Below are 22,143 nucleotides of genomic sequence, written 5' to 3' on the forward strand. Positions count from 1 at the left end.
ATTGAGAAATTACAGGATAAAGTAAAACTACTGACTCTCAAGTGTGTAAAGTCATTAAAATAAGAAGAGACAATTTTTTTCTAAATGCATCATAATGTGATTATTATTTATAAATTGTTTTTCTGAATACAAAGTAGAAACTGGATTCAGTTAGCTAAGGATAGAAGTCAGTGGAGAGCTTTTGTGAACGCGGCGTTGAACCTCCGGGTTCCATAGGCCATAGAGTTAGTTAGTTAGTTAGTTAGTTAGAATACAAAGTAAAATTACAGATACACAAATTACATTCTCAAACTAATAACAGGATAAGAACATTTCTAGATTCTAAGAGTATCAATAATGGAATAACAATGCTAAAATATCACCTACGGAAAACGGAGCAAATTATTATACTATGTCTGGGGCATCATTAAGGGGGCAGGAGGGGCAATCCCCCCAAGAGTTTGAGAAGTAAATATACTTTAATCGATTGCCTACTAATATACTGCTACAAAACGTGAAAGTCTTGTATCGATTGTGCTCTTGTCCCCCTCAAGCGAAGTCTGAAATGACACCCCTGTACTACATATTGGGTAATATTTCCAATCACTTCATTTCCATTTATTTCTACGTATTTTAATGTGGAATACTAGGGCCTATTGTTCTATGTTCTCAATTTGTTTAGATTACATTCGTTTGCTATGATTTTAAGGACGTATCTACATACGAGCCTGTCAAACACAATATTTATCACGTTTTCGACACTTACACCTTCTTGTTCCGCAACTTTTACTTATAACATGCTTTGCCAAACAATTAGGAATTGCCAAAATAATAAATATTGGAAAATGTTGTCAGGGACTTGGGTGAAGTTGGATAGTCACGATGATCTTTTGTATAGGAAAAATATTGCTGAAATTTAAATTTTTGAGAGTTTTATAACCATCTAAAGAAAGTAGTTGATCTTTTAAAACTAAAGAGTATCTTATAGGTAATTATTAAAACCGATTGATATATAACAGGAACAATTTCACATTTTGTACTTTAATTACAACTCACAGCCTATCATTCATGAAAAGTTATTTTTGATGCAATCTAATTGTTTGGTCATGATCACTCTCAAATCTCTGCTGAGAAATTTTCGGAAGTTTTTTAAAATTATAGTTTTAAAATTTTAAGTTTGAAAATTTTGTTTCTAAAATATTTTGTTTGGGATGAAAATTTTTGGTTTCTTTTTTCTTTTTCTTTTTCTTTTTTTCTTTCTTTTTTTTTGATAATTTAAACTGAAACAAATATTATGTGAGACAGAAATATAAAATCTGAATCACAGGCGTTCACATCATGACCACGAAAAAAATACTATTTTAAGATGATCTTAAACTCCAACAAATTATGCAGCTGTTGTCAAAATTTAAGAGGAGAGTATTAAGATATGTATTGCCTAAAAGAAATTTTTTCATTATGTTTGAATAAAGTAACAGTGAACTCTACACTGGAAAGCTCAGAATGAAGTCTATGCAAAACATAAACCTAAATACGATAATAATTTAAATTAATATCAAAACTCTATAAGCTCTCACCGGGAATCGAACTCTGGAGCTTCGTGTATTGATCATGATTGTTACCTTCAGCACCAAAAATGTCAAATTCATACAACCTCTTACATCTCTATTCATGGAACAGGTTTAGCTTAAGAAACAGACATATTAAGACACTCTATACTTATTTTAAATCTTTATAAAACATAAACCTAAATACTACAAGAATTTATCTTAATTTCCAAATTATAGGCCTTTAAGATCTCTTATGTTTCTTGCACTATAACCTCCGTCCATGACGCGCCGAGGCCCTAATGACATACTTTCGCGCGGGTTCCCTTCTACGCTCCTGCCTCGACTGTCTCGGCAGGACTCTCGATTTTAATGTTTTTTTTTTTTTCACTTTCGTATATGTGGCATTTGTCTGAATGCGGATTTGTACTTTACGAGAAAACCCTCGAAAAATTAATCCGCACGCACGAAATCAACTCTTACCTTAAGAAATAACTTCTGAAATTCTACGTGTGAATTTCGTAATAAAATAAATGCGCATATTATAATGAGATAACATGTAACCATTTCCAGGGTACTTCAGTTTGCGAGGATATTATCAATGTGTAAGCAATTATTTGTTATTATCCCAGATTAATAACAGCACAAAAAGTGTTATTAAAACAAAAAAGTCATATATATATATATATATATATATATATATATATATATATATATATATATATATATATATATATATATATATATATATATATATTTGATGGATTCTTGTTTCTTAATCTACACCCTGATATTCTTGTATATTAAATTCTCAAATTAATATTCATGCCTATCATTGTCTAGGGTTGCCAGATTTGTAAACGAAAAATCGGGACACCAATCTTAGGATATATACAGGGTGTTTCTTGGGAAGTGATTCTTGACACCAAGATAAAACAAAAAGTATAGACCATCCTGTGTGCACAAATGCTTCCTTTCGGAGTTATAGACTGCCGAAAACATGAAAAAATTAACTTTAAAAGCCTATAGCTCCAAAACTATAGGACCTACCGTAGTCGGGTCAAGACTTCACTCAGAAACTAATATGTGCCTTATCCAAGTATCCAAGTTTCAGAATCCTAGGTCATTTCCGCAACAATTTTTATAGAAATAGTTGGTAAGTACTTCAAATTATATACCCGTAGCCAAACTTCCTCTATAAAAATTGCTTCGTGAGTACCTTAGGATTCTGAAACATGTATTTTTGGATAGCCCACGTAGTAGTTCCTAAGTGAAGTCTTGACTCAAGTACGATAAGTCCAATAGTTTTGAAGCTATGGACCTTTAAACTTCATTTTTTAAAAAGGTTTCGGTAGCCTATAACTCCGAAAGGAAGCATTTGTACACCCAGGATGGTCTATACTTTTTGTCTTATCTTGGTGTCAGGAATCACCTTCCAAACGTTGTCGATGTTGATTTGAAACACTCTGCATAAGGTCAGGATTCTTACTCATTTGTAGGGACGTGAAGTTTTCCATAACGTCGAAAACCTGAAAAAGGCAAAGTAAAGTGTATAAATCATACCTAAATATATGACAGAAGGCCGTTTTTGGTGTTTTTAATCGCAAAATAAAGCGAATTTGGTACCTTTTCAAAATAACTCCGAAATGCATTGCATAAAGCGATAGATTCGCGGAATCGCCATGTTTGCCGGTAATAGTAATAAAATAACAGAAGTTTCCTTTGCAACAAAATATGGTTCAGAGAAGACCATCAGTCCAAAGGGCGCCCATCAGGGGGGCAAGGTGGGGCGCTCGCCCCCCCCTCCTAAGAGGAAATTATACTTGGGAATATCGAACTCCCAATAGAATTTTTACATTAGTTACAGCAAAATTTGAAACTATATTTGAAATGTCGCTTATACTTGCCCCCCCCCTTGGAAACCACAACTGGGCGCCCTTGATCAGTCCTGTTTATTTTTAGAACAGTTGGTTAGTGAAAGTTTCCCCCTGAGACTTTGCTGACTATACTCTTGAAGCGATATCTTTACCAGCTTCCAACGTTGATTCTGAAAGATATTTTTCAGAATACAACTCCGTAGTTACGGTAAGGAGGCAAAGCCTTAAAGAGGAAAATGTGGAAATATTGACAATGTTGTCCTTTGAAAAATAAGAAAAATTGAAGAAACTATAAATTCGCCATTAAGTGAAAATATGTGTTGATAATGATATAAATTTCGTTTTAGATAAGATTATTGTGATTTTTTTACAGTGAAGAAAATGTTAAGAAACACTGCTGTATGGTTTTTAGTCGATATATGTATTCAAAATCATACATTAAATAAATCCAAGTTTAGGAGGAATATCGAACCATTTTTTCTCAGATGGTAATTCCGAAAATATAATTTTTTCTTTTAAATTTAAGATGTCAAAATTTAAAACTATTTGTTTAATTTTAAAATTTTATTTTAATTAAGTTTCACAGACCACTTTCTCTATGTTTATAATATACTTGCTTTTCAAAATTATTACAGAATAAAGAACCCCTATTTGCTTGCATTAACTCTCGAAAAATAACACCAATTTTAGGGATAAAATAAAACAAAAACTTCACGACCCTACACATTTGATCAATTGATTCTATCTTTTCCAGGTTACTATTTTCTCAATTTTCCAGCTCGTTCTATACACGGTTAACACGAAAGAAGCCTCACAAGTGATGTATAAAGAATATGAAAAGATAACATAAGAAACGTTGCCAGGCGTGCTTTATTCCGAATTCCGATTTGTTGTGTTTAACACGACCTAGATATTGCGCCAATTACGACACACCCTCCCATTTATGATGATTGAAGAGATTCTTTTTCTTTGCTGTGTCATCATCTGAGTCAGAAACAAATACAAATTTAGCATTTAGCAAGAAAAGATACATTAACGCTAAATTCAGAACGATAAAAAAAAAAGTTTTTGGATATTTTCTAAATCCTTTTCTTCCGCTCTGGAAACTAAACAACCCATAGGACGAAAGAATGGACGTCATTTTCAAACTCCTTGTTGTTTGTTTAATAAAATTAATTGGCTGCACAAATCTTTCGAAAACTTTCCGTTTTAAGCTGAGACATACTAGTTCTTTCAGGTTGATTTTTTTTTCAATCTGAAGTACGAAAACCGGGACAAACAGGCATTCCAAAAGCCTTTTTCGGGACAGTTAATTCTTTCATTGAAAACCGTGATTGTCCCGGAAAACCGGGACGTCTGACTACCCTATCATTGTCTCATATTTAAACAATAGTTATGAGCATGAAAGGACTGTAACTATATAAATCGTTATATTATCAACAAAAATACTAACAATATTTTCCAGGGCAGATATTTACTTTCGTTTATTATTATAATGCACACTTTGAATATCAGATAACTATGGGAAAAAATAATAAAAAGATATTTATTCAACAACTGCCGCTCTGTCTCACAATGCCATCATAGTTGTTTTGTATTTTCCTGCATTCTACATGTGTGCTGATTGGCTATTAAATGCTCTTGAGTTGGATTGTCTAGAACAGGACCGAAATGAAATCTTTTGAACGAAACTATTGAAGTCAAGAAAAAAATTGTCAATGCTGACGTCTTTTTCATCAAATAGTCTTGTTCAAACCTTTCTTTGACCGTTAAAAAAACATAAGAATTACTTGTGCAATTCTTGATTTAGCTAGTAAGGCTGCGACTTCCTATCCTAAATAAATTTTCTTTTTTATTACTCTCTCATCCTACAGATGTCGCTGCTATCATGAGTACAGATTTACTTTGCTGCAGCCGGATTGTTGTTGTTTCCTCCCTGTTACATCCAAACAAATAGGTATATGGATATTTCTGTATAGGTGCGATGTAATTCCATGGTTAGAGATGAGATAATTTCGTATCGAAATGGATATTGTTGGTGTGCTTTTACAGAAGCCATTCTTTAGAACTAAGTAATAAAGTACGATATATAATTAACATAGTACGTGAACTTTCCACTGTACATGTAAAGAATTAATACGATGAATGACCAATTTTTCAATTTAATTCAACGATGTTCAAAAGCAGTGCTACAGGAGGTAAGTGTATTTTCTTTTGAATCAGATAAACTCTTAAGTGTTCAAGATGTTATGATTAAGAATTTGTCGAATTAAATTCTTTCTGATAGACAGTACAGATTAAAAATTCGGTGGCACCAAAAGTTCCAGTTAAAATGATTTTCACAAACACAAAGAATAATGCAGATTAGAGGGATCGAGTCATTTTTTAAAATTTGCAGTTAAATTTATTGGTGCAGATTACGAATACTGGAAAATTCTAATTAAAATGTAGGGTAAGTATTTGGCCTTTGTTACTAGGAACAGGTCCAAGATTTTGAGGAATAGGTTAAGTTAGATTTCATCTTTCTAGACCTAATTCTTCGGCACTGGACCCAGAAGTGTTAGTTTAGAAATGAAGAATATTGTTAAAGAATTTACGTACGTGGAGAATATATATGTCAAATGTGATCATACAGACATCATTAAAAAGGGTGATTTACTACTGTGCAGTTATAATGCAAAAGTGGTGACTGCTTAGCCCAGGTTGGTGCAGGTTTACTTTTGGCGCACGAATTAATTCTTTAAAAATTAGAATTCTTTCACTAATTTCCTTCTTATTGTTTCCTATGATTTGCGCTGGGCGACATGAAAATATCTCACACGGTATTGTTATAATTCAAGGGGGCTATCGCAAGCAATTGTTAAAAAATTACAATTCCTTTACGATTTGCATATAAATACAGCATCCGGATGTAAGCGTAAAAACTAAAGTGCAAAAAACACAACCTGTGCTAGGAGGCCAGTAATAAGCACGAATGTTATCTATCAAAGTCAGGACAGGGCGAAGCTGGAGGCCCGAACATTAGCGATGGTACTGAAGAGAAGTGGGTTTTGGTAATGATATGTTTCAGTAGCACTTATCATGGTTTCATACTAGTAGTGTAAGCATAAAACACAACTTCTGTACACTGTGCAGAAATACACCGCCGGTGGAAAATAGTTTAAAATGCAGTCGTGTCGTGTTTCATATGCACTTACTTATTTGTCCGTGGTAAAGCACTTGTAAGAATTTTACACTAGTAAACCTACACTTGTTAATATAAAATATAGGTGTACTAGTTTGTATTTAATTCCATCCCTTGTAAAAATTTGTTCTTTATAAATGTCTTTTCATGCAAAATATTGAATTTTATCTGTAAATCTTGCAAAATATGGTGCGTAAAAAGGAAAATAAGCAACGCATGTTTTTCTCACTAATGGTCTTTTATGCACGCGCCCAGTGTCGCTTTGACACCAGGGTGGAAAAAAATTATGATTTTTTTCAAAAAAATCATTTTTGTTGATTTTTTTGATTTAAATCGATTTTTTTGATTTAAATCAAATCTTTTTCTTCGTATAATACAAGTCGCGAACTGAAGAAAAAACATTAGGAATTAGTATTAAATGTTAATTATGTCATTTAAGTGAAAGTATTGGGTTTTAATTTTGAATTAATTCCCAATCGTTAACCTATTTTAATACCAAACAGTTTCTTAAGCATTAAGGAAAAAGTACAGCAATGTATATCAACATGACACTTTTCTTTTCATGAAAGTTACTGACATTTGGCAGGGGCATATTTTTAAACAATTGGGACTAGCTAGCGGCACGAAATACATATAAAATACGTAAATTTCGCCTAAAATTAACTAACTAACTCTATGACCTATGGAACCCGGAGGTTCAATGCCATGTTCACAAAAGCTCACCACTAACTTCTATCCTTAGTCAACTGGATCCAGTTTGTACTTTGTATTCCTATTTCTGCGAGATGCAACTTAATATTGTCCTCACATCTGCGCTTAGGCCTTCCTAATGGTCGTTTTCCGATTGGACTTCCAGTTAAAACTGAAAGCGTTCCTACTTTCTTCCATTCTCGCTACATGTCCTGCCCACCTGAGCCTCCAAGATTTGATTACCCTAACAATATTTGGTGAATGGTATAAATTATGCAGTTCCTCATCATGAAGTTTTCGCCATTCCTCATTTCCGTTCCTTGTGGTTCCGAATATTCTTTTCAGGATTTTATTCTCAATTACTTTCAGTCTGCGTTCTTCCCTCAGCGTAAGCGACCATGTTTCACAACCATACAGCACAACAGGCATAATTATCGTTTTATATATTTTAAAGCTTCAAATTCCTCGACACAATTCGCGACGATAAGAGATTTTGAACTGAATAATAACACGAATTCCCTGCACGAATTCCAAAATAAAAAAATCAAGATGATCAGTTCGAGAAGAAGAAACACTTGTGATTGTTAAAAATATGCTTTATGTGACGTGAAAAACAGTTCAAATGCGAGTTGTCCGTGCATTTAAGACATCTATACATAGCAGGCACGTTTTTATACTTTTCTGTTGGCTATTTTATTTCCTCTAACAATTTTTTCTGCACAGGTGCGGCAAATTTTCTGCGATCACATCGCAGATCGCGGCATGTTCTGCAATGGGGTCAAGTATCCACTTTATCAAAAGTATTATTCGATATTTTAACGCATCCAAAATTTGTCGTATTACGATCCCGAGGAACTTCTATCTATTTAGTACATAAATTTCGCCCAAAATTTTAAAATCTATTTTTTTTTTTTGTTTCAGAGAGGGGATCGGACCCCTCTAAATACGCCCCTATTATCTGGAAACAAACAAATAGACGTGGACACAAAAGAGTTTTCATTTTAAATGGTGATTTCCCCGTTGGAATAGAAATTTTAAAACCCTGTGTTACAAAGAGAAGAAAGCAGGGTTCACCCGTAACCCGTTCAAACGGGATTTTCCCTGATCGTTCCCTACATGATACTCGTTTTCATACTGTGCTTACATACATTTGAGTCTCATTGTATTATGATTATTATCTTCCATAATCGAAATAACAGAAGAGAAACGGGATTTTACTTACTTTCACTTTAAATTAATTCATTTCGGAATTTGATTTAAATCAACGATTTTTATTAAAAAAATCAAGTGATTTAAATCTTGATTAAAATCGTGATTTAAATCAGACTGATTTAAATCAATCCACCCTGTTTGACACTAGTCCATACGGACACAGTCTTGCATGAGCCCACTACCTTCGTCCCCCCTGGAATAGAGTATCGCAGGGGACGCATGAAAATGAAAGATAACATGTGTGCCTGAGGTGAGTTTGACATGCTGATTCCATTTTGCTACAGGGTGCGCGGTGGCTCAGTGGTAAAGCGTTCGCCTCTGGTGCTTGGGGTACCTGGTTCGATCCCAGCTCGCGCCGTGTGGACTTTTAAGGTGGACAAATCTTTCAATGATGTTCAGATGTGGTGATTGTGGGACCTAAGGAAGGTGTTCATGCGTTTTCTTGGGGTTCTCCCTTTCCTCCCACTTTCTTCATCCACCATTTTCACTCATCTCATCATCACCGTCTGCTTTAGCCTAACCGGCATAATCGTGGGACGTAAAACAAAGATTACATTTCATTTTCCATTTTGCTACATGACTTGCTGTTTACGTGCATGCGCCGTTTATTTATCACTGGAAAGGTTACTGATGTTAACTCTAGGGTTGGTTAGGTCTATCTCACTTTAGATATTCATATTTGAATAATCAATGCATCATCATATTTGAGTTCTTTCTTTAGGTAATGAGTTACTAGTGCCTTATAAATTGTTTTTTTTTTATACGATTGCTTTCGTGGGTGCAGATTTACTTTAGGAAAGTGTACCCATTATATAATATGTCTTGGAGACATATGCCATAGAAACTACATTCCAGAACACGAACCAATCTGTGCTAGGTGGTCACAAAAAGCACAAATGCTATTTAACCTAGTCAAAGCAGAGCAAAACTGGAAGACCCGTGCATCATCAGGAAGTGCATGTAAAAGAAACAGGTGCTTATACGAGTGTAATGGAATCACACTGTGTTCTTTGTTAGTAGATGTCTTACGTATCACCTTTATCGTTATGGGTCATGACAACACTACATTGACATACGAATTCATGGTTTCCTTATACACTATTGCATACTTAAAAACATATAGTTTGGATTACGTTCATTAACATTATTACGGATGTCACAGGTAAGATCGTCATATATATATTTTGATGAGATAAATTCCTGTTTTGAATTAATATTCGCTATTTCTTATGTAAATTTTATAAATCTGTAGATATCTAAACTGGGATATCAATAAGTTACTGTAAATTAGTGTGTTACTTTAACTGCTCTTCAACCGGACATGATGTAATGCTCTTTTGTATTTTAAAAATCGGTTTTATATGTTTGTGTGATTAACGCTAGATAGCGGGAAACGAAAATAAATGTTTGCTCTGCCCTACCCATCTGGCGTTAATCATGCGTGTGGATCCCATATCGTATTTTCTTTTACAGGTGTCAATGAATTTACCCGCAGCCTGACACGACAGTGACGGTGGGCACACGGCATATGCCTCTGGTTTTTCATAACGCCCGAATCCTAAGGCTGTGGGAGTGGATTTCTGTTATTTTTGCCAGTATTCCAGTTCACTGATCTCTAGTAAATGATCCCACTAGATTTTGGAACTCAATGATGTCGTAAAGTGGTTTTCTCTTTCAGTGATGCCCAAGATTCGGATCCTGCTAGCGTAATATATGACTTATCCTAAATAGGGATAGACAAGGTTCGAACCCGCCACCATTTATATCTGGGTTACCCCTCGTAGGGACAGGTACAACGGAAATCCCTTCTACCATTATATCGGGCCTTTCCCTCACAGGGACATATGGTCATTGAACCTTAACATTATACTTTTACATGTAGAAGAAAACTCTACTACATATCTTTTGCGGTGAGGATTAGTCTTTTTGTTTTTCTTAAAAAAAAAAAAAAAAAAAAAAAAAAGTAATATTCCATCTCAAGGTATGTGTTACTGTATCATTCAGTATGTACAGGGGTTGGACAAAAAAATCTAAAACGTTTCCAAATGTGTGAAAATCATACCTAGTATGGTAGGGACCTCCTTTTGCGTCCAAAACAGCTTGGATCCGACGTGGAATGGACGTATACAGCTACTGAATCGTGGTGTGTGGAATTTTGTACCATTGTTCCTCCGAAACATGCTCCAGTTTCTTAAGGGATGCTGGTGGAGGGTAATGAGACCGAACACGCCTTTCTAACTCAGACCACAATGGTTGAATGATGTTCAGATCTGGTGATTGTGGGACCTAAGGGAGGTGTGATAGCTCCTGGTCATCCTCCTCAAACCATGGTTTCACCGTTTTTGCAGCGTGACAGGGTGCTAAATCATCTTGGTAGATGCCATCACTATCAGGGAACAATATTTGGGCCATGGGTAGAACCTGTTCCCCCAAAATGGCCTCATACGCCTTAGTATTCATCATTCCATGCAGGGCTATGACGGGACTGCAGAAAACCACGATATCACTGCTCATGCTCTAACAGAACCACCCCCATGCTTTACAGTTGGGAGCAGTGAGTCTGTATCATAGGCCTGCGACGGTGTTCTCCATACGTAAACACAACCGGTTGTTGGAAACAAGGTGAAGGTCGATTCATCGGACCACATTACGCGTTTCCGCTGCTCATGAGTCCACACCTTGTGGTCCTTGCACCACTGGATACGCCTCTTCGCATTTACTGCTGTGACCAGGGGTTTGGCGATAGTAGCCCCGCCATGAATTTTCATTTTATGAAGTTCCCGTTGCACTGTTTTCGATGAACCCAGGTTCTGAAGTTCGGAATTGAGTTCAGACGTAATTTTCATTGCAGTGGTCTTGTTTTTAGCTGCTACAATCCGTTTTAATGACCTCCGGTCCCTATCTGACAGGATTGTCTTTCGACCACTATTGTGCTTTGCAGACGTCGTTTGCCCATGAATTGTGCATGCCCTCGTGACATTGGACACGGTGCCTTTCGATGCCCCTACAATGTTCGCCACTGTTGCCACTGAAGCTCCAACTAGACGGGCACCAACGATCATGCATCTTTGGAAGTCTGTCAGGTTGCCCATTTTACCGCACCTCTTTCACACCACGACACTCACAGGTGAACTGGTTACTGCTGACGGAAGAGGAAGGATGACACATTGAAAACAAAAAGCGAAGACATTGAAGGCAACCGCAACACGCGTTGTACAGTGGAGGGCCAAACTTACATGTCGTGTATGAAGAGTTTTTAGATTATTTTGTCTTTCCCCTGTATATTATTATATACTTACATTTTAAATTTTGCGTAAATAACAATTACTCATATTGAACATAGAAATATTTAAATGGTAATTGAAGGTGTGTGTTGGACAGCAATGGCGATGAAGGAAATTGTTAAAAAAGCGTATGATTTAACTTACTTCATATCTTCCCATTTATATTCAAGAATTTATGTGAGGTAAAACAAGAGTTTGTGTCAGGGAAATCGATCTTCAGTTTTTTGTGGGAACTCTCAAGATAGTGAAAGAATTTTAATTTTTCAGCTATTATTACTGGTCACGACTCTGGAATATGGGAATATTTTTATTATACTTCACAGATAGAATCTTTTTATTCAGAAAGGAAGGGTAATGTTTAAGGAACTTACTTTCATAGGCGGGAAACATATAGGTTGCATGTGACGATACAGACAACGTTGAAAACTGTGATTCATTACTTTGCAATTGTAATGACAAAAGAAGTGATCCCTTAACACGGATTGGAGCATGTTTTACGCAAGTGTTACCTTTCATACGCTTGCCCACTTTCGTTAACCCAATGAACTCCCTTGCGTGCCCTTCTTCAGTTTCGCCGTGCCCTCAAGCAGAATACATACAATGCTAGCTTGTAATGACCACCTAGGAAAGATTGGTGCATGGTATCCGTACTTATCATAAACTCCGCACTCATATTTCTGGTCTATAAAGTTTGATAATGGTTACTAATTTATTTAATAACGTTTTTGTAGATACTACTCGTACGTACCGTACATTCTATATTTTTGATAAGTTATTCTCTAAAATTAAAGAAGTTCGAATGAGCTTTAATATTGAATGTTTGTTTCTTTATGTTGCAGTTTATCCATTCATGTATTGACGGTATATGTGGGAAACGAGGCCCTTCCTACTCGAATTATAAATCCATAACCGACTGGAGTTTTGAGGAGTATGAGCTAGCTGTTAAAGGTATAACAAAACTCTACAGAAACGCTGTCTCGTTGAAATGGAGCAAAGATAAGGTATAACATTCTTATAATTTGGTTATTATTATTATTATTATTATTATTGAGCTTCCTCGTGGCCAAGCGGTTACCGTACGCGCCTTTGGCGTGGGAGACCCGGGTTCGATTCCCAGCAGAAGCTCATGCGGTTTGGATTCCACGTTAATCAGTAGATTCACGTCTCATATAGCCTCGCTGCTGAAAGGGACGCTAAACTGAAATCAATTATTATTATTATAACGTCCTTATATGAGGTACCAACTACCAGTTATTTTGCTTACTACCTAGGGAGGTACGGTCACATTTGCATTTAACTTCATAGATTCCTGATAATTTTCTTGTTTTGAAATAGTGCTGGTATACAATAAATGATTTTTCAGTATTTAACTTCGAGAACAAAGGTATTTAATTTTGTCCGGAAGATGTCAGAAAAAAGTGATAAAATCATGAACAGCAAAATTTTAAATAGAAAAGAACTGACGTGAGTTATACACTTATTGTTAATTAAGCAACTTTCATTGCTATGTTCTCAATGATTTTGCGTTATAAATATTGGTTTTAAAAAATATTAATACAGTATGTTAAACTTGCAGTTAAATAGAATTTTTCAAGAATTGTGCTATATGTTTTAAATTATGCTTTATGCTTTATTTTGCTTTTAAATTTAGTTTCTTCTGAACCCGTAGATAACCACAACCATGTTTAAGGTACCAACCATATGTGTAAATTGCTGTTATGCTTTTGGGTTGCTCTGGTCGTCATCATCGTCATCATAATCGTCGTCGTCGTCGTCCGCAACATGAATGACATATCTCTCCTTATTATCTGTTAAAGCTGCATAATACGTCGCCTCTATTTCCATTGTTTTCCGCACACACTTGCTCCAAAATTCTTTATTAATTTCTTCTGAACACTTCCGCAAAGCGTCACAAACACTAGCACTAAGGGAAGGGGTAACATTACTTTTCCTCACTTTGTGTTTTAGTTGAGCCCACACCATTTTAATGGGGTTTAATACGTAATAATAAGGGGATGCCTTAATACTTCATGCCCAGCAGCTTTAGCCAATTTATCGATTGCAAACTGTTTATTAATATTGGCTGCTTTAATAAGTTCCAGTAAGACAATTTTGATTGGAACTGGATCTGGGATAGAGATATTAAATTCATTCATAAATTCTGTGATTTTATGCTTGGGTGTTGCTCGTATAGGGATTTTGATAACTTGCCGGGAATGGTAACTAGCATTATCGAGAACTATAGCGTATTTTCTATCACTTCTAATTATTCAGGAGGGAATGTTGGAACCAATTCTCAAAAATAATAGAATTAATGTCATCATGACGTCTGCTTTCGCATCCTGCGATGTTCTTTGCTGAAAGATAAAGACAATTTGGCACCCACCCCTCCTCTCCGCCTGCGTGAAGAACCATTATTCTTTTCCCACGTGAACCGCAAGTTCCATCGTCCCATCCCTTCTTCACTGTATCATGCGTGTCAAACCATGTTTCGTCCAAATACACCACACCATAGCCAGCAGCTCGCAGTTGGTTAAGTCTGTGAATATACTTGTATCTCCAGGCGATGATCCTCGAAGATTCCATTATCACTCGCCTTTTATTTAGTGTACGGAAATGAAATCCAAGAGACTTTACGATATGTCTCAGCGTAGTTTCTCGATATGGAAAGTCTGCAGTCGTTTGTAAGCGTGAAAACAACTCGCGAATAGTTGAGGGTTGACTTTTTTCATATATATATATAAAACATATATTTCTCTCTTGATTAACTCGCATTGAATCTGGTCAAGTTTTTCGAAACGAACTTTCTTGTTTCCCTTTTTCTTTGGTGTAAGAGGGGCTCTTTGGACAATTTTACGTACAGCTTGTCTATTTAGTTTTAGATCTCGCGCCGTCTCGGTAATTGATCCCTTACCTAATTTATTTTTAACGACATAGGCATGAGCATTTCATACTAATGTTTGACACTGCTTGCAAAGTGCTTTTGTAAAACTAACAGGAGAGCCATTGCCACTGGTGCTAGGTGTTGCACAACTATCATCGCTATTTTCGTAATTAATATTAGGACTCGCTTGCCCACACGGTACGTTATTCATTTGAAGAGCTGGTTCCTCACGGAGTTCATTGTTTCTTTCTGCACTGCGTCTTGCCTAGGTCTCCACATGTTTATAAACCACATTCAAAAGGTCACAAATAAACTCAGTAACATCCAAAATAACTAACACTAATTATTACGACTACCAATAAGACTACAGACTAATGAACTTTTTATTCTCACTTACTAAATTTAGCAATTGAAGATATGTCGATTACACAAATCTATTGCTATTCCCTTTCAAAATGAAAGCATTCAACTCGAGAGCGTATCTCAAACTGTTTTCCTTTAACAGAAAGAAGGAAAGAAAAAGGATCATTGACAAAAATTTGGCAACAGTTTGGGTTCAGTTTATTGCCCGTCAGTCAGTTTTCAAGGGAAAGGAAAACCAAACAGGACAGTATGAAAAGAAACCGCACACGGGGGCGGATTCCCTTTGTGGGTAAGTGGCTGCCTGTAGAATAATAGCAGATACCTATGAAGATGATGTTGATGTTGCACGATTCATCCCTTTAGGCTAAAAAAGATCGATAAATAATGAAAGCGAATGTTATGAAAGAATTCGTGTAATAAGAATGTGCAAGGAAATGAGTAAACTCCGAGAAAAACCACGGACACGATGATGTTATACAGCCTGGGTTCGAATCATTGACCTCGCACCAGAAATGAACAACATACCACTGGTGTCTTGTCTTTTGTTAGCTTATTTAGGGACTCATGTTTCTTTCTTGAATGCTTCTTTTGTTGTGTTATATTTGCGTACGTTTACACTGTTCATAATTACACATTGTTCTTATATCAAAAACAATCATCACTCTAACCGCTGCCGCTGGAGTTGCCATTGCCACGTATTGAGAACAATTGTTCGCATATTTTAAAACAAACAGCACGTTTTTATCAGTTCCCAGTCCTGAGAAAAAAATTGTTTTATAACTTAAGTGCACCTCGTGTATTACTTTGTCAACCATATCATAAGAGCGAGAACCAAACGAATGCACTCGTTCAGACGGAAAAAGACTTTAGTACCTTGGAAAAAAGGGAAAGCTCTAGTTTGGGACTTCTTCTGCACAGGTACTTATGTTTCCTCCAATCTCCCACATTCATCATCACGCGCAAGTCTCGTAGCTACTCGTAGGAAGACCGACAAGAGGAATAAATATATTAATCTCGTTGATAAATATTGGTTTGTTCCAATTGCCATCGAGTCAAGTGGTTCTTGGAGTCAAGAAGGAGCTAATTTTATCAAGATAATCGGCCATCGTATTTCACTTATTTCGGGAGATAACCGATCTAAATCTTTCCTTATTCAACGGATCAGTATCGCAGTTTAACGTTGGAACGTGTCAGCCATTTTGGGTACGTTGCCCACAGGTAAAGAATTAGAGATCTTTCTCATATAAGGAAGAAAATAACGACTTGGTTTCTGAGTACCAACGACGCAAAGATATTTTAAACAACATACACTTAAGAATTTATCTCATCATAACTGTCATTGTCATTGAAAGATACATTTTCATTTTCACGTTTATTATTCCAATTTGATTCTATTGTATATCTTTTAGCATTTCTTGTTATTTTGCCACAATTTCGTCTTCTCTAAAATAGTATTTGTTTTTCTATTAATTCTGCTAAGAGCTTATGACCATTATGAATTACTTCAAAAATTATTATAGATAATTGTAACACATTATTATCTGCTTTTAAAAGAGAGTAGATTTAAAGAATCATGCAAAGTTTTAACTTCTGTGAATGATACATAATTAATGGCGTTGTTTATTCTGTCTTTTTGCAGTTCCTGGAGGAGATTTCTGAATTGGCGCCTACTCACCAGCAATGCATTTTGACGTGTTTTGATGTCCGCCAGAACGAAATAAAAGCAGAATTATTACAAGAAATATGTTCTATATCTACGCCTTGCTTACAGGACTTTGACTGGAAACTACAGGTAAGACTATTTTGATGAAGGGGGCCGCGGTGGCTCAGTGGTAGAGCATTCATCTCTGGTGCTTGGGGTCCCGGGTTTGATCTTAGCCCTCGCCAAGTAAACTTTGTGGTGGACAAACACCGTGTGCGTGGGTTTTCTCGGGGTTCTCCCGTTTCCTCCCACTTTCTTCATTCCACCATTTCATTCATTACTCATCATCACCGTCTCTTTTAGCCTAACCGGCATAATCATGGGACGTAAAACTCAAAGATTTCACTTCATTTTTTATTTTGATGAAGCTATGGATTATTCAAATACGAGGTGGTATCAAAAAATTTGTGCAAGAAATTCACTCTAGAAAACTTTGACACCATTATGGTATTAGTTCTCTACGTAGTCATCGTGCCTAGCGATACATTTTTGCCAGCGGTTCTTCACTTTCCGTAAGCCCGTTTTGTAAAAGTTCGCAGTTTGACTTTGAAACTACAGTTCAATCTCAGAAATGACGTCATCCGTACTGTCAAAATGGGTCCTCGGAGTGGACGCTTAGTTTCTGGGAAGAGAAAGCAGTCACTTGGTGCTAGATCTGGTGAATATAGGGGCGATATTTAATATTCTAATTCCACTGCCTTTATCATGGATGCATGAGCGGAATGAGCTGGTGTATTGTCTGCTAACAATAGCCCCGTTTTTGTGACCAATACTAAACGTTTCTTCTTCAGTCCCTCTCTTAACTTAATCAGGAGAGCGCTCCTTCGTAGCTAAGCGGTTAGCGTACGCGCCTTTGGCGTGGGAGACCCGGGTCGATTCCTGGCGGGAGCTCATGTGGTTCGGAGTCCACTTTACTCGTAGGTTCCGTCTGATATAGTCTCGCTGCTGAAATGGACGTTAAACTCACAATCAACTCAATTCAACTTAATCAGGAGATGGGAATAATAGGTATTAGTAATAGTTTGGCCCTGCGGTAGGTAATCTGTCATGATGATTCCCTCACAGTCCCAGAAAATGGAAAGCATCGCCTTGGCGGCAGACTTGTACCTTTTTAGGGTGGGGGAGGAGAGGTGTTTCCATTATTTGTTCATTTTCCTTTGTTTCTGGGTTATAAAGATAAACCCAGGTATCATCCATTGTCACTAGCCTTCCGAAAAAGTTCTCTTCATCTACCTTACAGCGTTGCAGCATTTCTCTTGCAGCGCCCTCGCTATTTCTCTTCTGGAAAGATGTAGGTCGTGACACCCACCGTGCTGACACTTTCTGAAGATGCAGCTAGCTGTGAATTATATTCCAGACAAACTCATAACTCATACCTATTGCACACACAACACTTTCAATGGTTATCCTCCTGTCTTCCGTTACGATCTTAACTTTCTCCGTCAAGGCGGCATCATCAGTGAAATATAGTCTTTCAGATCTAAAGGCGTCCGCGGTGGTCATGTGTCCAGTTTAGAATTTCCGTTTCCACTTGGATACAATCTCATAGGATGGGCTTTTGTCCACATAGACTTCTTTTCTCTCTTCGTGGATCTGCTTTGCTGATTTCCCCTGAAGATGGAGGAAGAACTTAGTGACGCTCCATGCCTCAGGCTTGTCAATCATCACACCTTCAGTGATTTACCTTTAAAATAAATAAATAAAAAGTCCAAAATTTGCATGGTTGACATACAAGGACCCATCTATAAAATGCGTGTTCGAGGGAGTTCGTAGTTCGTCACCTTCTAGGTGATTGCACCAAGTTTTTGGTATCCCGTCGTATTTGCCATTTCCAGTATTAATGAAAGTAAAGAGATGCAGATCTTACAATGTTAGTTCCTCACAACATGGTTATTAAGCATAGAGATCATAGGTCGGCATATTATGCTGGGTGTATCAAAAGTCCAGAGCTATACAGCAATTCTGTAATAGATAAAACTACGAAAAAAATGGAAAGGTGTTGGAAATTGACGGTTTTCAATCTAAAATTGTGAAATTTTTCCGATGGCACTAGCCGTTTGGACTTCACACTGATAAGGCGTTCGATTGAAATCTAATACTTCCAGTTCATCAGAGTATTCGAACAGAACGTAAGAATTTGCAAAAGTGATACGGTAAACGTGCACATTGTTGTGTGAGGGAGGTTAGAACTCCTCAAAAGTCTTTTCTCAACAATGCTGTATTGTTGGCATTGTTGCTGCTAACTGGCAACGTTCCTTTTTCATTTAATATAAGGCGCCTTAGCAACCTTCCAGTATTTTAGATTCAAACCCTCCCAGGGTGTCTATTAGTAACGAGTCATGAAAAAGTCACGAAATCACAAAACGGTCATGAAAGTCAAGAAATTTAGCTTTTGGGTCACGATTTTTTATCTGTATAAATATAAGTACAGACTGAAAAAAATTGTTATATAAAACGTCAAAATTCACCGCCAAAAATGTCTATGGGCGGCCGTAGACACTACCAAATCGCAAGCAAAGCATGCTTCTATCGCATCCATGAAAATTCGGCCTAATTTGCACCCAAATTCGCTCTTGAGAATGTTACAAAATTTTATGGTTTTTTAAAGGAAAGGTCACGAAATTTCATTACACGAAATTTTGGATACAGTCGGTATATGATTTCACGTTTAATTTCTGTACCAACTTACCTTTTGTTCGCTTAATTTTTCAGAAATTTGAACAAAACTTATAGTGTTGTCTACCGCTGAAACGTTTATTCATTGCAAAATGTAACCATTGTAATGTGTAACTTTCGAAATTGGCTGCCTGTCTTTTTTCGCTATCTCTTATATATTAAATCTGTCACTACCTGTGTATTCATAGTGTCTGATGAAGCCAAAGTGGATAGTTGGCGAAACTGTTACACGTTAATACTTTTACAATAAACGTACTGTTTTGCTCAGCGAGTATTTTACAACAAATTTAAGTCTTTAAAAAGCAAAGTTTAGACAATACAAAATAATATAAATATAGATAGATATGTAAATGTAAATTTTGTACTCATGTTAATATAACTCGTTAACTCTATGGCCTGTGGAACCCGAAGGTTTAATAGTGCAATCACAAAAGCTTTTCATTGACTTCTGTCCTTAGCCAATTTAATTCAGTTTCTACTTTCTACTCCTATTTGTGCGAGATGCATCGTAATAGTCCTCCCATCTGCGCCTAGGTCTTCCTAATTTCCGATTTGATTTCCAGTTAAGACTTTGAAAGCGTTCCTACCTTCTTCCATACTGGCTACGTGACCTGCCCACCTGAGTCTCCTAGACTTGATAACCCTAACAATGTTTGGTAAACTGTATAAATTATATAGTTCCTCATTATGAAGTTTCCGCCATTCCTCATAGGTCCCAACATTCGTCTCAGGATCTTGTTCTCAAACACTTTCAGTCTATGTTCTTCTCTCAGAGTAAGCGACCATGTTTCGCAGTCATACAAAACAACAGTCATGATTATCGTTTTATACATTGTAAGCTTCAATTCTACATAATCCGGCAAGACGAAAAAGACTTTAGACTGATTAATAATATGGATTCCCTACTTTCAGTCGAAATTTAATTTCTTCGTGAATATGATTTTGGTCTATTAATGTTCATCTTAGAGATTTGAGTGTCCGAAATGCTAAGTGCTTTCATATAAAATTACTTACTCAAAAAATAACCAGAATTACCCAATTATGTACGTTACGGAAAAAAAATAACGACTTTTTCAGCACAAATTCTTTTAGAAAACTAACGCTGTCTGTGGAATCAATCATATTTAGAAGATGATAATCAGTGGGTTGTAGTTCCACAAACAATGTTAGTTTTCGGGAATTTGTGCAGAGCTTTGTGGCTCCCCCCCCCCCCCCTGAAACGTATACAATTGGGTAATTGTTGAATGTTTTGGGGTACGTAATCTTTTCTAAGAATATTGAATGTGCATCCTATTATAACAAGCAGTAATTTCTAAATACTTTCTTTCGCTGATATTTGCAAAATTGTCTAAATATTTCGAACTTTAATCCTCAAGTGTGTGCAGTCACAATTATTTTCCTTTTTTTTTCGCAGTGGGTGATGGGGAGCAGCAAAATTTCTTCGTTGCAAGAACCTTTGTTGTCCGTGGACTTTCATCTGAAAGACAACAATCACCATGAGAATACGGTTAGCGTTGAGCTGGATTCCGAAGAGCTAAACAAGGTGGTTACAGCTTTAGAACAGGCGGAACAAGCATTAAACCAGTGTTCAGGTTAATGGTGGGAATATATGTTAAGTGATCCAGTGATAGAAGAAACTACAATGGATTTGTATACCAAAGTAATAAATGAGATAAACTGTCACTAACCCACCTTTGTTTCAGAAGCAGGATTGTGTGTGTGTGTTTGTGGTTCTTTGGACTTTCTTACAAGCCTATATGAAGGGTGGATGCCACAACGGTCATCTCTCACTTTCTTCTGGGTTTCAAGTGTTTACTAGCATAAATAAAGAAAAAGTGCAGGTGATATTACGGAGGAATTTCATAAGAAAAATACCTGATTATGAATGTGTATTGTCAAGGTATATGCTGCTTTAGGAAATCAGAATGTGTTAGAATTTTTGCAGTCATTTCACCAACGATCTCAGAAGTTAATTTTTCTTATGGAAATTCATTTTGAAATAGTTATACTTCCATATTTCAAGCATACATACCATTGTCATCCAACCCTTCATTTATATGTATGTAAACTGCGGGTACGATACAGAGCTTTCAGGAGAAGTGGGTGTTCAAGATTTTTTAAAAATATAATGTACAGTAATTGTTATATTTTGTACTTTTTGTTGTTCGAGACGTATTCATAGCTGTAATACTTCTTTTTAAAAAAATCTTACAGCATATTATATATAAAATTAAATACTCGAAGATTGTTTTATCATTGGAACACCTCATGTACAGGGTTTTATAATTTTGTAATCTTAGAACAGTGAAATTATTCACTCTACAGAAGCTGTTCGACGCATGTGTTTTTAAATTGTATTTACCAAAAAGCTGTGAAACCTATGGTTCCAGACGCAACAGTGTTCTAAGTGTCTCTCCTGGTTCCGAACGATGGCCCGGCAATCTCGTTTCCATTGGAGAACTACGAGGATGATCTTGTTTCGTTCCTCTTTCATGGGTTTCCAGAGTTCACTCACAGTTGAAACACACTTCTTGCCCACATTCCTTTTAAGCAATCCACAGAAGTTCGTTGGATTTGCGTCTAGAGATTTTACATGTAACACTTGCTACCAGGGACACACCCATGGAGAGGTCTACGGGGTCCACACCCCTCACAAACTTTCTAACTCGCCAGAAATTTATTCATCTTGTTAGTAAAATATAGCTACCAGCATTAGCAGGGAAATTAATGTAGCCTGAAGATATG

The 22,143-nt window shown here is 36.5% G+C and overlaps 1 protein-coding gene across 1 annotated transcript; it reads left to right on the top strand.

The window, feature by feature from the left end:
• Nucleotides 1–5,282: 5,282 nt before the first annotated feature.
• Nucleotides 5,283–21,641, top strand: LOC145685700 (COMM domain-containing protein 8-like). Its single transcript, XM_081758142.1, has 4 exons — nucleotides 5,283–5,601; nucleotides 12,613–12,774; nucleotides 16,660–16,812; nucleotides 20,813–21,641. Exons 1-4 carry the CDS (start codon nucleotides 5,545–5,547, stop codon nucleotides 20,993–20,995), a joined length of 555 nt encoding a protein of 184 aa, XP_081614268.1. The 5' UTR covers nucleotides 5,283–5,544; the 3' UTR covers nucleotides 20,996–21,641.
• The last annotated feature ends 502 nt before the right edge of the window (nucleotides 21,642–22,143 follow it).

The sequence above is a fragment of the Thermobia domestica genome, chromosome 5 (assembly GCF_964235325.1).
Source record: "Thermobia domestica chromosome 5, izTheDome1.hap1.1, whole genome shotgun sequence".
NCBI lineage: Eukaryota > Metazoa > Arthropoda > Insecta > Zygentoma > Lepismatidae > Thermobia > Thermobia domestica.

Bases quoted from the DNA above. Each gene is read 5' to 3' on its own strand.
- LOC145685700 (XM_081758142.1), top strand. From the start codon at position 5,545: ATGAATGACCAATTTTTCAATTTAATTCAACGATGTTCAAAAGCAGTG. The intron at 5,602-12,612 runs GTAAGTGTATTT...TTTATGTTGCAG, and splicing joins CAAAAGCAGTGCTACAGGAG to TTTATCCATTCATGTATTGA. The intron at 12,775-16,659 runs GTATAACATTCT...GTCTTTTTGCAG, and splicing joins TGAAATGGAGCAAAGATAAG to TTCCTGGAGGAGATTTCTGA.